We start from the raw sequence: 14,853 nt of genomic DNA, 5'->3' as shown, positions 1-14,853 counted from the left end.
ATAATATTTATTCAGGATGGGGGGACCCCGGTTCAAATCTTGAGCTGGGGCCTGTCAGACTCTAGTTACGCCATTGTATTTGCCTTTACTAATGTGGCAGAATGGCCGGTGGTGCAGAGATCACTGATGCCAGCGCGGTCCTGTAATAGGAGCCACCGGGGTAACAAGTCCTTTCATGACATTTCTTCCTCCTAAATCTTCCCCCATCACCTGTGAGTGATATTAATGAGAAGTGGAAGGAACCGCAGCAACTCAGCCACGAAGTTGAGACCCTGTAAAGTTACAGAGCGGGGGGCCGAGTGCTGAGGAGCAGAGGGCAGAAAAGTCACCAACCATCTGCTGACTCCATAAGTCCAGACCTCCTCTGGTATTAACAGCACAAACACTGCGCCCTCGGCGGGAGCTTCATGGCCGAGCAGCTGCATGCTGCCTTACATCACCAAGCACAATGCCGGGCATCGGATGGAGCGGTGTAAAGCCGCCACCACTTGACCCTGGAGGAGACGTGTTTCCTTGCAGTGACGGATCACACTTCTCTCTCTGGGGTCTGATTGATGAGTCTGGGTTTGGTGAATGCTATGGAACGTTACCCCTGATTGCATGGTGCCCGCTGTACAGTTTGGTGGAGGAGGGATAATGCTATGGGATGTGTAAAGATCTGAGGTTATGGGTTGTAAGTAATCACCTAGGCAGGTTAACGATACAACAATATTTTATTGATCACAGCCATAGTAATAAAGCAATTCCAGGTAAATGGCCAAAATACAGTTCTCTCAGTCCTCCAGTTCCCAATCTGGGTTCAGTAGTTCCACTGGCTTTGTATAAGGCCATACTCACTGTCTCCCAACTTTTGGTTGGCCCACAGATTTCGTATCTCCAGCCAGTATAGTCTGTAGCCACAGTCCATGATCCTCTAGACGGCAGATAAAACGATGAAAGCCCAGGTATCCAGTAGCAGCCGTCCTTTTAAGAAAGTGTAAATCCAAACGACATAATCCATAATGGTAACATGTTTATCAATCCATCCTTCCAAGTCCACGGTCTCCATCCTCTTCCTTCAATCCTTCCACACAACTCTGACTAAAACATGTCTGTCCTTTCTCCCACTGGGATCAGTCCCCTCCCAGGTCAGAAGTGATTACACCCTCCCCATTAAACTTATTCACTGTTCACTGAAGAATATTCTAGAAGCCTTCATCTGAGACTGCAGGTAAGACCCCTTGTGGTGACGGCTCCACTGTGTCTCAATCCACACACACATAATGAGATTATTGGCTGTTGAAACAATGGTTAGATACTCCTGAGATACAGATTAGTGGGATGCTGGACATTTTACAAGTGAATCTTACATACTGACAAGTAAGCAGAACTATATAAAACATAACAAGTAAATCACTAATAATACACACTAATAATATTCACAAAAATAGTAGTCTGTTGCTGGAAAAGTATCATAGTCTTTAGTAAGTGGGCAGCTCCTCACAGGATGTATTTCAGGAATCAGCCGAGGCCACTTAGTTCCTGTGAAGGTAAACCTTAATGCTACATTGGACAATTGTAGTTTCCTACTTTGCTGGAACAGCTTGGAGAAGGCTCTTTTCTGTTCCCCATGATTGTGCCCAGTGCACAAGATCCATACAGACCTGGTTTGGGGGTATTTGGTGGAAGAACCTGACCGACCACACACAGTCCGGACCTCATCCCCATCCAACACCTTTGGGATGAACTAGAACACGGATTGTGAGCCCGACCTCTCCTCCAACACCAGTGTCTGACCTCACAAATGCTCTTCTGGATGAATAGATTTCCCACCTCCAAAAATTTTTGGAAAGTCTTCCCAGAACAGTGGGAGCTGCTATTGGTCAACAGGAGAAAACAAAGGTGAGTTTTATTGCAAATTATAATTTCAGGTGTAGAGAGATGAGGGTAATTCTGGTGAAGTATTGGGACATCTTAAAGGGGTTGCCCACTACTAGGACAGCTATATTAACAAATGTAAAATAATTCACTTTATACTGCTGTATCAGAGCCATTCCAGATATGTCGGCACCTTGTGTCCTGTGATATTGTTATTCCATGTGAGCCCTACTCTCTCTAACTGCTTTATTTTAATTTTTTTTTACCAACTTCCGTTCTGATGACGCTTTGTTAGAGAACCTCCGGTGCAGGCTGGGATACTCAAAACATCATCAGTCATTGCCACAGCCTCTGTCCCACCCTAAAATTAAGCAGTCATCAGTGATGTCCATTTCGGGGTCTGGGAAAGTCCTTGCTCTACTGATCGATGATTGGTTATCAATTCCGACGTATGCTCAGTACCAGGTCTCTTATTCCTGTGTGGTATTCCTCTCAGTGCACAGTGACAGTGCGCTCCCTCGCAAACTCTAATTAAAAATGGCGAGCCGGCAAGAGAGCGCACTATCAGTGTGTAGTATCGGCGTCTCTGCCCCCTGACAGGCAGAGACGCCGTCCCACTCACCGCCGCGCTCCCTGCCCGGCGTTCTCCAGCACTCCTGCCTCTGTTGCTGCCGGCACGCGCAGCTCCCCGGGCACTGTGCTTAGGGCGTGCGAACAAGCTCCCTCCCTCTTAAAGGGGCCGCGCGCGCCGTCCTAAGGAATCCCCGGCCAATGGCCGGAGGACCTCTCATTTAAAAGGCACCTCCTCCAAAATGGAGGTGCCCGTGCAAGGTTGTAGCTTTGTGTGTTATACTCTGCTTCAGCCCTCAGGTCCCACTGCTAGCCTGACTACAAGTCCTGCCCACCAGCCTGACTACAAGTTCAGTCCGCCAGCTTGTCTACTCTCCAGCCCGACAGTCTGTCTACAGTCGAGTCCCCCAGTCTGTCTATGGGCTTTGCCCGCCTGCTTACCTGGAAGCTCAGTCCCTCCCTGGTGACGGAGTCGATTGAGCCACCGGACGACCTTGGTCGGTCCGAGTTGATACCTAGTTACGCCCCTCTAGTCCCTCCTTGCACCGCAACACAGAGGTTCCACCACCCGGATCCGTAACACAGTGCACACTGTAAGGATCAGCCCAGCCCCTGGATAATGACATTTCTGGAGGTCCCTAAACTGTTCAGGAATGTTGGATTATTTCTGAAGTTATGAAATGTCATCTATTTTTTAGATTTGAAGCCATGAGACGAGATACTTGAATATCCAAGTTTCATTTACCTACTTGTCTGGGAAGACATTATATGTTGTGAAAAGTGCCAGCGGACGTCTGCAGCGCAATATCTTCCTCTCCATGTTCCTGTAGGCACCATCCTCAGAGTGTCGTCACCATGCTCACATCCTCACTCTACAGTGACCATTGGGAGTTTTCTCTTATAGTTTATCTTAAATTTGCAGCATCGTTAGGGAAGGAGAACCCTCTGCACTCACCTACCCTACTTTGGTTGGTATCTGAAGCTCTTGAAGGGTGATTCATAACAAAAGTTATCAATTATCCTATGGATTGTTGATAACTTGCGGATTATTGTACACCGCCACCGATCCTGGGAAAGGGGGTCTGAAAATCCCGGTTGGAACGGTATGGTGGCTGTACATTCACACCATTGTCCTTTCATTCACTATTTGGCTGCCATCTCTCCATTCTGACTGGACATTTCAGACCGCCATTTTTGGGATCATTTGAGGTCTCAGCAGTGAGACACCCACCGATCCATAAGTTTGGAATAGGTGATATATAGGGGGAAAATTGCTGGTTCTTGTTCACGTGCATCCAAAAAGTGAGTAAATGTGGTCAAAAAGTTGTATGTACTGTAATTCCAAAGTAATAAAAATACATGCAAAAAACATTGACATGTGGTTGTAGGAAAATAATTAATGGGGCTATAGCTCCATGTCAAGACTTAAAGGGGTCATCTCATCTTCTTAAATGAGTAAATTAGCAGTGTTTTTAAAAATAAGGAACTTTGCAATATTCTTTTTAAATATCCTGTCCATTCTCCAGAATAGATAGATTTTTGACTTTATAGTTTACTGTTCTTAGTTGCCACTGCAGTCTTATCAAGGTAGCCAGTTTCCTAAGCAAGGAGTACAGTGCTTACAGGCTCTTTGCTGCAGAAAAAAGGATATCTTCCCTGCATTGTATCTTATTAGGTAATTCTGAGTTAATGGAGGAGGTCTTTATTCAGGATCCTCATCTTTTGGCTTAAGATGTGAGAGGTTACACAGAGGAGAGCCGCCGGCCAGTCCGAGAATTGCCATGCGATCGTCGTCTGTGTTATATGGCCGTCTGACTGCATCCTAAAAAAGGATATCTCCCCTGCATTGTATCTTATCAGGCAGTTCTGAGTTAATGGCCTTTATTCAGGATCCTCATCTTTTGGCTTAAGTGGTGAGAGGTTACACAGAGCATCTCTCGCTCTGATGGACTCCTTCTGCAACACACATATTGCTCACTGATTTGAATGGACACTGTGTAATACCTTATTTCTCCTATGGAGGTGCTGTAGGAAAATTTAGCAGCTAAGGGAAACTTTGTGATCAGCTTCTAGGGTAGGAAACCTCTTGTCGAAAGTGGAGAGCCCCTATAAAGTGAATCTGACAGCTGATACATGCTGCCCGATCCGTGGGAAGCATATATCAGGCACTGGCTGTATGATCTCGACGATATATGCCTGACTTTGAAACGTTGCGGCATTTAAGAAAAATAACGTTTTAAAAAACGTGGGGGGCCGAGCCGCTCTGGAGACTAGTTGGACAGGCGGCTCACTGGTGGCTTCTCCTCACCCGCTTTCAATGACTGACGGTCTCTCCCAATGTGCGTGTATAGGTAGAGCCCTGCCAGTCATCAGCAGTGGGCGGAGTAGCCGCTGTGGACCCGCCTGTCTGACTAGTCTCCCATGCGGCTCGGTCCCTGGTGGCTTTACAATATGTTTTTATGAAATGCAGGAGCATATATGGCTGAGATCATACTGCCACGGCCCGTGGATCGGGCAGCATGTACCAGCTGTCAGGTTCCCTTTAAGACAGTGTACGATGGACTATTCAAACCTTTGTGTTCCCCCATATAAAATTATTAATGGGTGATTTTTTTTCCCGTTGCATCAGTTTTAAAACTTGACAAGTACTTTATGTGACCATTCAGACAGACTTGTAGCCTTTATGTGTGTGATAGTGACCCTCATGGGTACACGAATGGCCATGCACACTAGATAGGAGTCAACTATGGCCAAGTGTTGATGTGTTATGTATGGGGAGAGGGGAGTACGCCGCTTATCTCCTCTGACAACAAGTGGGATCAGGCATGTTGAAATCCATATGTCCAGTCCTTCTCTCTCCCAATAATTGCAGAGGAAGACAGGAGGTCCCCATACACATTAGATTGCTGGCCGGTCCCACTATAATCGGATGTGTACGGTATCACTACTTCCTCTCCACCAAGTGACCGGTAGCGTCACTCATTAACCCTTCCCTGCCGAGGTCGCATAGAGCTCCAGCAGGTGATGTATTGCCATACCAGACAGTGAACAGCTGCCTGCCAGCAATCCATCTGTCACACCGCCCTAAATCTAATATTTGTTCTCCTATTGTCAGGTCCAAATCCAAAGGAAAGTAAACAGCCGAGGGCAGTAACTCTTTCTCTGCCACATTTCTGCTGCCGTCGTTTTTTTACATGCCCTTTAAAAGAAGCGTACAGATGGAGCGACTGGGATCACACTTTGATGTCATCCGAGTTCCGTCCAATTTTTTCAAGGAGCAATGAACTTACATTGCCGATTTTGAACCGACCATCGGATCAAAAATGGACATCGCCGCAATTTTCTGAAAAATCACAAACCTAGACTATCACATGTACGCGTGCTATCCGTGAAAAACTCGGATCGCACTCGTACATGAAAATCGGACATATGAATGAGGCCTTAAACACATAAAAAATGTGACACAGGGCGCACACAGCAGTTTTTTAGCATACAATATTTCACCATAATGCATATGTGGCGCCCCTGAGGGTTCGACCGCCACAGGGATGCTGCACTTCTCTAATGGAGTGTAGTGTTCCTCCTCTGAGGTAAGAACAGTGCGATGGTCAGGACTCCACCTCCATATCCAACACCACATTTCTCCACCAGAGGGGGCTAGAATGCACTAGGTGCTGCCCTCCTGGTTACAAGGAGACTGGGGAACCAACAGTTAGGGGAACCATTTAGTGGGCGAGGGTGGAGGACTCACATTTTAGTGACACTTTAAATTTCATATTTAATACAAAGCCATTTTTGGTTGAGTGTCTTTGGTCTGTCAATTACTGTGATCTCCCACCCTGAACGTGGATCCTGTGTGGACCTGCAGCGGATGGAGACACAGCCCTCGTACCTTGGCATTGGGTCGAGGGGCAGGTTGTAGACAAGGGATGTCTCAACCCGGTCAAGGACCAGGATCAAGAAGGCCCAGAGCTTAGGAGTTTAGCTCCATGGCAAATGGATCCCAGGGAGGATGCAGACGGAGCGGTGTATGCCACCTGTCCTCACCACCTGATATACTCAGAGGGAGTCCGGCTGCAAGAGGGGTACCGGCCCCCGACACCCGACCTTGCTACTCCATGTCCTGGTCGGGGAAGCCCGGTAGGCCCTGAGGATCCCACCGGGTATCGGAAGGAGCGGAGCTGCCATCCGTGCCCTTTTTCTGAGAGGAGTTTAGAGGGAGACCCGGCCTATCTACACACACACAGACAGGAAAGCAAGCGGTCTGTAGTTTAGGAACACTCTGGTGCAGGGTCCTGATTGAACGCTGGACTTACTCGGAGGTTGTCGGACCCCCTTCGTCTCTGGTTACCGCAGAACTCCGCGTGGAGCAGGGAGTCGCCTTCCTTCTGCCATCTCTTATGTGAGTAAAGCCTTGGAAGTACACCCCTATGGCCTCCGGACTCTTATTCTGCGCTACACCGCACTACGCAGCACCAGGACTCCTAGACTACTACCCCCTCCATCCTGTCTCTCTGCCCTGAGGCCCTGCTCCGCCTGTGGGGAGTAGTAACAACGACGGCTGCAGTAACACCATGCCTCAGCGGATTGCAGCGGCGCTGGTGGCCTTCACCAGGTGCCACAGGTGGCGTAGTCGTAATCAGCCACTCAACCCGGATAAGCCCACACCATCCTTCTTTTAATGTGACAGCCCTGGGCACGGAGCGGGTCCGGGCCACGGCTGCACCCCATCTCTCCATCACAGGACCCGACTCCGAGTCCCCCATCTCTCAGGGTAAAGAAAAGGGCTTTCGAGTAGAGGCGTCACACATAAAAAAAATGTTAGCCTCGTCACCAACAACCACAAAAAAAACCCATTTCAGACCGGATAAGGTGGTTTTAATAACTTAAGAAACATAATACAAAAAAAAGTACTTTTAAAGGTGGTGTTTGATTTCCGTAACATGGTGGATCAAAGGGTTCATATTGGTAACTGGACTGTGAAGCCGATATATACATTTTTTTAAAATGTGGCCTTATTATGGCTCTGTACAACCTACAAGTTGTACGGACCTCTCGTAAGAGATCTCTACGGGCCGTACAACTGAGAGATCTCCACTGGCCATACAGCTGAGAGATCTCCACAGGCCATACAGCTGAGAGATCTCCACGGGTCGTACAGCTGAGAGATTTCCAGGGGCCGTACAGCTGAGAGATCTCCACGGGCCGTACAGCTGAGAGATCTCCACGGGCCGTACAGCTGAGAGATCTCCACGGGCCGTACAGCTGAGAGATCTCCACGGGCCGTACAGCTGAGAGATCTCCACGGGCCGTACAGCTGAGAGATCTCCACGGGTCGTACAGCTGAGAGATTTCCACGGGCCGTACAGCTGAGAGATCTCCACGGGCCGTACAGCTGAGAGATCTCCACGGGCCGTACAGCTGAGAGATCTCCACGGGCCGTACAGCTGAGAGATCTCCACGGGCCGTACAGCTGAGAGATCTCCACGGGCCGTACAGCTGAGAGATCTCCACGGGCCGTACAGCTGAGAGATCTCCACGGGCCGTACAGCTGAGAGATCTCCACGGGCCGTACAGTTGAGAGATCTCCACGGGTCGTACAGCTGAGAGATTTCCACGGGCCGTACAGCTGAGAGATCTCCACGGGCCGTACAGCTGAGAGATCTTCACGGGCCGTACAGCTGAGAGATCTCCACGGGCCGTACAGCTGAGAGATCTCCACGGGCCGTACAGCTGAGAGATCTCTACGGGCCGTACAGCTGAGAGATCTCTATGGGCTGTCACGTATCTCAGTGTATTTCCTATTCCTTTGGATGCTCTACACTTTTTTCATGGACATGAGGCCTTAAAGGGGTATTCAACATGGACAGTTATGGTATATCCACAGGATGTGCCATAAATATCTAATAGATGCAGATCCCACCACTGAGACTTGCACCTATCTCCAAAAATGGGGATCCTCCAACACTATTCCACCTGGTGAGGCCAATCTGGCCACTGCAGAGACTTAATTGAGTGGTAGTCAAGCTCCTCTGTTTCTGTAGTTGCCATAGAAGTGAATGGAAATGAAACCCTTCCATTTGTTCAAGGTCTGGATTTTGAAGCCAGACGTCATCTCACTAGGTGGGAAAGGGGTGCAGTGACCTCTGGTTCTGAAAATAGATTTGTGAGATGGGAAACCCCTGTAAGGACCATATTTTTGGTCCCACTCCTGTCTGTAAAAAAAAAAAAAAAAAAAGGAACCGCACTCGAACAAATGTTATTCAATGAGTCAGTCCTTTAGAGGTTTAGTATCAATGTGCTTCTTGGCTGGAGAAATGGTTCCAGCTCAAGGTGACTTTATTTCTAGGAACGTTGAGAATCTGCAAAGCATTACCAGACACATAAATGGGTACAGGGAAGGGGATTACTGGCCACGTTTCTGATGCGGGGGCATTTGTACCATAGAGGCAGTCCCGGAGCTGCTGAAGAGGGTTCATTCAGAGACATCCAGTTGACGAAGACCACCATGAGGACTGCGATGTTAGTAAAAAGGGCTAAACGGTCATGATTTCTACAACCCAACAACGGAAAAGGGGGTTGAACCAGTGCAGAGACCTCCAGCCCTAACATTTGGGCGGCAATAACACATGGTGGCCATTTTACATGACGTGTTTCCTTGGGCAGTAGTGACTACAAGGGTTTCCAAAAAAATAAAGATGCTTCAGTGATGAAAGCTTTAGTTATGGAGACGTTATGTGGTGCAGTTCATGAAGGATCTGATACATCGGGGCACCGGTAACAATCCACAGGTTCCTATGCACAACATGGGTCAGCGAGGGATCCTCCTGGTCCTCTTGTGGGGGATGCTGATGTCATCATCACTACTGTGGTCAGAGAGGGGAAGATCTGGGGTATTGTCCTGAGCCGAATAGGTCTTGGTTTGCATAGGGCATTCTTGTGTTAGGATAGCCTGGAAGCAAAAGATAGGATACGTTACGCAAATACAGTTTGCCATAGAAGAAGCTCAGAAAAGTAAAGCTGTATTAATGGGTAGTGGTATGGGACCCCATGCCCAATGTGTTCTCATATCCAGGGGGAAAGTCTCAAAATTCAGACGCTGTTCCTCCAACCAACCAGGCCGGCCAAGTGTCACCTGTATCTCAGGAGTTGTATACAATGCCGACAGCTCTTCGTTCCACCATACTGACGGTGGCAGCTTGGCACGTGACAATGTCACTTTGTGCATCTATAAGTAGCACTGGTTGCACAGCCCGAAGATATATTATAAGGGTGCTACATCAGTACAACAATGACCAAAAGGAGAAGAAGAAAGCAATATAATATCGATGTGCACGCCTGTATATAATACGAAATATATTTTATTGAAAACCAAAACATCAATACTTGACAAAACAATTCAAATCGCAAAAAACGATCTACAACACTGAAATTCCTGCATAAATATGCATACACTAAATATACAAAAAAATGAAATCAATCCCATACACAGATATGGGTGCAATATATTCAGAAGTAAAGCCCTAAGTATATGAAAGATGTGCAAACATTGAAGCTAATAAAATGTGAATACCTATATATAAATATGGCAGAGTATATAACAAAAATGCATAAATTAATTATGGCATATAAATCACAATATATAGCTCATAAAGAAATATGGTGTATGTATGTGTATATATATATATATATATATATATACTAGATGGTGGCCCGATTCTAATGCATCGGGTATTCTAGAATATGTATGCGGCCGACAGGGCGCAATCAGCAGAGCGGTGTTTAAATTTGGTGCCAAAATCGCTGATTGGTCGCGGCCGGCAAAAGTGACCAATCACCAAAGCGGTGTTAAAATTTGGCGGCTATATCGCAGATTGGTCACGGCCGGCGGTCGCGACTAATCAGCAGAGCGGGGTTTAAATTTGGCGCCAATAATGCTGATTGGTTGCGGCCGGCGGTCACGACCAATCAGCAGAGCGTTATTTAAATTTGGCGCCAATAATGGTGATTGGTCACGGCCGGGACCAATCAGCAGAGCGGTGTTTAAATTTGGCGCCAATAATGCAGATTATTTGCGACTGGTAACCGCGATCAATCAGCATAGCGGTGTTTAAATTTGGTGCCAATATCGCTGATTGGTCGCAGCCGGCCACCGCGACAAATCAGTAGAGCGGTGTTTAAATTTGGCGCCAAAATCGCTGATTGCTCGAGGCCGGCAACCGCGACCAATCAGCAAAGCGGTGTTAAAATTTGGCGCCTATATCGCAGATTAGTCACGGCCGGCGGTCGCGACTAATCAACAGAGTGGGGTTTAAATTTGGCGCCAAAAATGCTGATTGGTGACGGCCAGCGAACGCGACCCATCAACAGAGTGGGGTTTAAATTTGGCGCCTATATCGCAGATTGGTCACGGCCGGCGGTCGCGACCAATCAGCAGAGCGGTGTTTAAATTTGGCGCCAAAATCGCTGATTGGTCGCGGCTGGCAACTGCGACCAATTAACAAAGCGGTGTTGAAATTTGGCGACTATATCGCTGATTGGTCACGGCCGGCGGTCGCGACTAATCAGCAGAGCGGGGTTTAAATTTTGTGCCAATAATGCTGATTGGTCGCGGCCAGCGAATGTGACCAATCAGCGGAGCGGGGTTTAAATTTTGCGGCAATAATGGTGATTGGTCACGGCCGCGACCATTCAGCAGAGCGGTGTTTAAATTTTGCGGCAATAATGCTGATTAGTCGCGGCCGGCAATTTGGCGGCCAGCGGTCGCGACCAATCAGCAGAGCGGGGTTTAAATTTGGCGCCAATAATGCTGATTGGTCGCAATTGCCGGCCGCGACCAATCAGCAGAGCGGTGTTTAAGTTTGGCGCCAATACTGCTGATTGGTCATGGCCGGCAACCGCGACCAATCAGCAGAGCGGGGTTTAAATTTGGCGCCAATACTGCTGATTGGTCGTGGACGGCGACTGCGACTAATCAGCAGAGCGGTGTTTAAATTTGGCGCCAATACTTCTGATTGATGTCGGCCGGCAACCGCGACCAATCAGCAGAGCGGGGTTTAAATTTTGCGCCAATACTGCTGATTGGTCACGGCCGGCAACCGCGACCAATCAGCAGAGCGGGGTTTAAATTTGGCGCCAATACTGCTGATTGGTCGCGGACGGCGACCGCGACCAATTAGCAGAGCGGTGTTTAAATTTTGCGCCAATATTGCTGATTGGTCGCGGACGGCGACCGCGACTAATCAGCAGAGCGGTGTTTAAATTTGGCGCCAATACGGTGATTGATCGCGGGCAGCGCCAGAGACCAATCAGAGATTTTTAACACAAATGTCCGGACCTTTGTAACACCATGCGGATACTGTGAGGACATCAGCGGCTAGGGTGTGAAGGGAGGACCGGGGAGCGGCGCTGCGGGTCGGGATACTTCTGCTGCGAGCACCCGCTCATGTCCCGGGTTTTCGCAGCGGAACTATCCGCACAGGCAGCGCCGCTGACATCCATGCGGCTAGGGTGTGAAGGGAGGACCGGGGAGCGGCGCTGACATCCAATTGGTCGCGGCCGATATTTAAATGTGCCGCACAAATCGGTGATTGGTCGCGGTCTTGGCCCGCGACCAATCACTGATCTTGCCGCAAAAGTTAAACACTACTGTGACTGTGCTGATTGGTCGCGGACGCTGCCCGCGACCAATCACCGATTTGGGCGCCAAATTTAAATATCGGCCGCGACCAATCACCGATCTTGGCTCCACATTTAAACACCGCTGTACTGATTGGTCGCGGACGCTATTTAAATGTGGCGCCAAAATCGATGATTGGTCGCGCCCATCGTCGGCGACCAATCAGCACAGCGGCGTTTAAATTTGCCGCCCATCTCGCTGATTGGTCGCGGTGGCCGGCCGCGATTAATCAGCAGAGCGGCGTTTAAATTTGCCAGACATCTCGCTGATTGGTCGCGGTGGCCGGCCACGACCAATCAGCAGAGCGGCGTTTAAATTTGCCGCCCATCTCGCTGATTGGTCGCGGTGGCTTGGCGTGATTAATCAGCAGAGCGGCGTTTAAATTTGCCGCCCATCTCACCCCCAATCCCGGTATGCATGGCACTCCTCATCCTTATCCCGGTATGCATGGTACCCCTCATCCTGGTATGCATGGTGCCCCGCATTCCTATCCTGGTATGTATGGTATCCCTCATCCCTATTTAGGTATGTATGGCACCCCTCACCCCCCAATCCTGGTATGTATGGCACCCCTCACCCCCCAATCCTGGTATGCATGGTCCCCTCACTCCCCAATCCTGGTATGCATGGTCCCCTCACCCCCCAATCCTGGTATGCATGGTCCCCTCACCCCCCAATCCTGGTATGCATGGTCCCCTCACCCCCCAATCCTGGTATGCATGGTCCCCTCACCCCCCAATCCTGGTATGCATGGTCCCCTCAACCCCCCAATCCTGGTATGTATGGTACCCCTCACCCCCCAATCCTGGTATGTGTGGTACCCCTCACCCTCCAATCCTCTTATGCATGGTCCCCTCACCCCCCAATCCTGGTATATGTGGCCCCCTCACCCTCCAATCCTGGTATATGTGGCCCCCTCATCCCTTTCACGCTGTACACACATACAAAAAAATAAACACTTATACTCACCTTTCTTCCCTGTGCTCCAGCGCTGCTGCGCCCTGTTCTGCCGGAGGACGGGAGAGGAGTGCGGCGCCGGAGCACCGCGCTGTCCGGCGCCGTTTTGCTGAAGACACACTGAAAATGTGTCTTCAGTAAAATGGCGCCGGATAGCGCTATGCGCATGCGCCGATCCGACGCATCACTCCTGCCCCGGTCTCCGGCGAAGAGAGGCGCCGCGGTAAAGCTCCTCCCGGTCAGGTAAGTATGTAAGTATGGCGCCGGAGATCGCGGTATGTGTTCAGTGTCTACGCATACCGCGAACTCCGGCGCCATACACACTGCTCTTACCTGTAACGGCTGGATGCGTGATTCAGTCTGGAGCCAGACTGCACATCACGCATGCGCAGTCTATAAAGGCTTCAGACAGAGACACGCATCCCCCGTTATATTATATATATATATATATATATATATATATATTTATTTACACACCATATTTCTTTCTTTATGAGCTATATATATGTTAGTGCTATATATTAGCTATAGTATTCAGTATATCAAACCCATAATATAGAATCCAAAGCAATCTCAGAGGAACATCAGTTAAGGAACCCCACGTGTATCGCTGGAGCTGGCTTGACCAGTTGTGCACATGGGGTTTCTCCACTGATGTTCCTCTTGATTGCTTTAGATTCCATATTATGGGTTTGATATACTGAATACTGTATCATTAACCCCCTATACAGCGAGTGAAACAAGTATTGAACACACCACCAATTTTCTAAGTAAATACACTTCTAAAGGTGCTATTTTCATGAAATTCTCACCAGATGTCGGTAACAACCCATTTAATCCACACAAGCAAAGAAATCACCATAGACGTCCATAAATTAAGTAATGTGTAAAAATGATCAATACTTATTTCACTATATATATATATATATATATATATATATATATATACTCGTACAGTACTATTTGGACAACCCCTTCATGAACTAAATGTTAGGCCCCAATAAAATAAAAAAGCTTATACTCACCTCCTGTGCTGGCGCCGCTCCTGTTCCCGCGGTGTCGGCACTCGCGGTCCTGGGGCTCCCATGTGGTTGTTGTGACACGTGACCCCTGTGCCCAATCAGCACTGCGTTTCTGTCTCTGTCTTCGGACAAATCGAATATGAAGAGGAAGTCCGGGCTGCGGCTGATCTCTGACTTCTTCTTCATGTTCAGTTCGACAGGAAGCGGGGACAATGACGCCAGCGCTGATTTGGTACTGGGGTCACGTGTTACAACAACAGCACCATGAGGTCACGTGTTACAACAACAGCACCAGAGCCCCGGGACCGCAAGTGCTGACACCACGGTAATGGCGCAGGCATAGGAGGTGAGTATAAGCTTTTTTATTTTAACGGGGCCAAGCTTGGGGTATGAGAAGGAGTTGTCCAAGTAGTGGACAACTTATTTAAGGTTTTATTCCTGAACATATTGTCATCTGTGTATGGGATTTATTCAATTTTTTTTGTGTATTTTGTACATGCATATTTATGCTGAAATGTCAGTGTTGTGGATCTTTTTTGGATTATAAAGCACCACTTCAGTGTTTTTTATTGCAGCGCTGGAGTGGTGCTTCTAATCTAAGTTCCCTGCTCCTAGACACTTACCCGCCACCGTCTTCACCTTCTATTGCCGCCGCTCCCGTCGGTCTCCAGCAGTTTGTGACCTGTCAGATCGCTCCAGTGTTTGCCAGAGTCACTTTTCAATGCCAGTCTATGAGACCATCGTTCTGATTCTCATAGGCCATAAAAT

The 14,853-nt window shown here is 48.6% G+C and overlaps 1 protein-coding gene across 2 annotated transcripts in view; it reads right to left on the bottom strand.

Moving 5' to 3' along the window:
- Nucleotides 1–8,713: 8,713 nt before the first annotated feature.
- Nucleotides 8,714–14,853, bottom strand: part of LOC141165325 (chromaffin granule amine transporter-like) — an 83,919-nt gene continuing 77,779 nt past the window's right edge. For both annotated transcript variants that reach the window (XM_073650927.1, XM_073650926.1), the window contains one exon: nt 8,714–9,379. In XM_073650927.1, the coding sequence (XP_073507028.1) occupies nt 9,239–9,379 (141 nt within the window). In that variant the 3' untranslated portion in view covers nt 8,714–9,238. The remainder of the gene's footprint in view (nt 9,380–14,853) is intronic.

The sequence above is a fragment of the Phyllobates terribilis genome, unplaced genomic scaffold, assembly GCF_046119375.1.
Source record: "Phyllobates terribilis strain yellow unplaced genomic scaffold, ASM4611937v1 Scaffold_11__3_contigs__length_659146591, whole genome shotgun sequence".
NCBI lineage: Eukaryota > Metazoa > Chordata > Amphibia > Anura > Dendrobatidae > Phyllobates > Phyllobates terribilis.
This window is presented reverse-complemented; position numbering and strand designations above follow the sequence as displayed.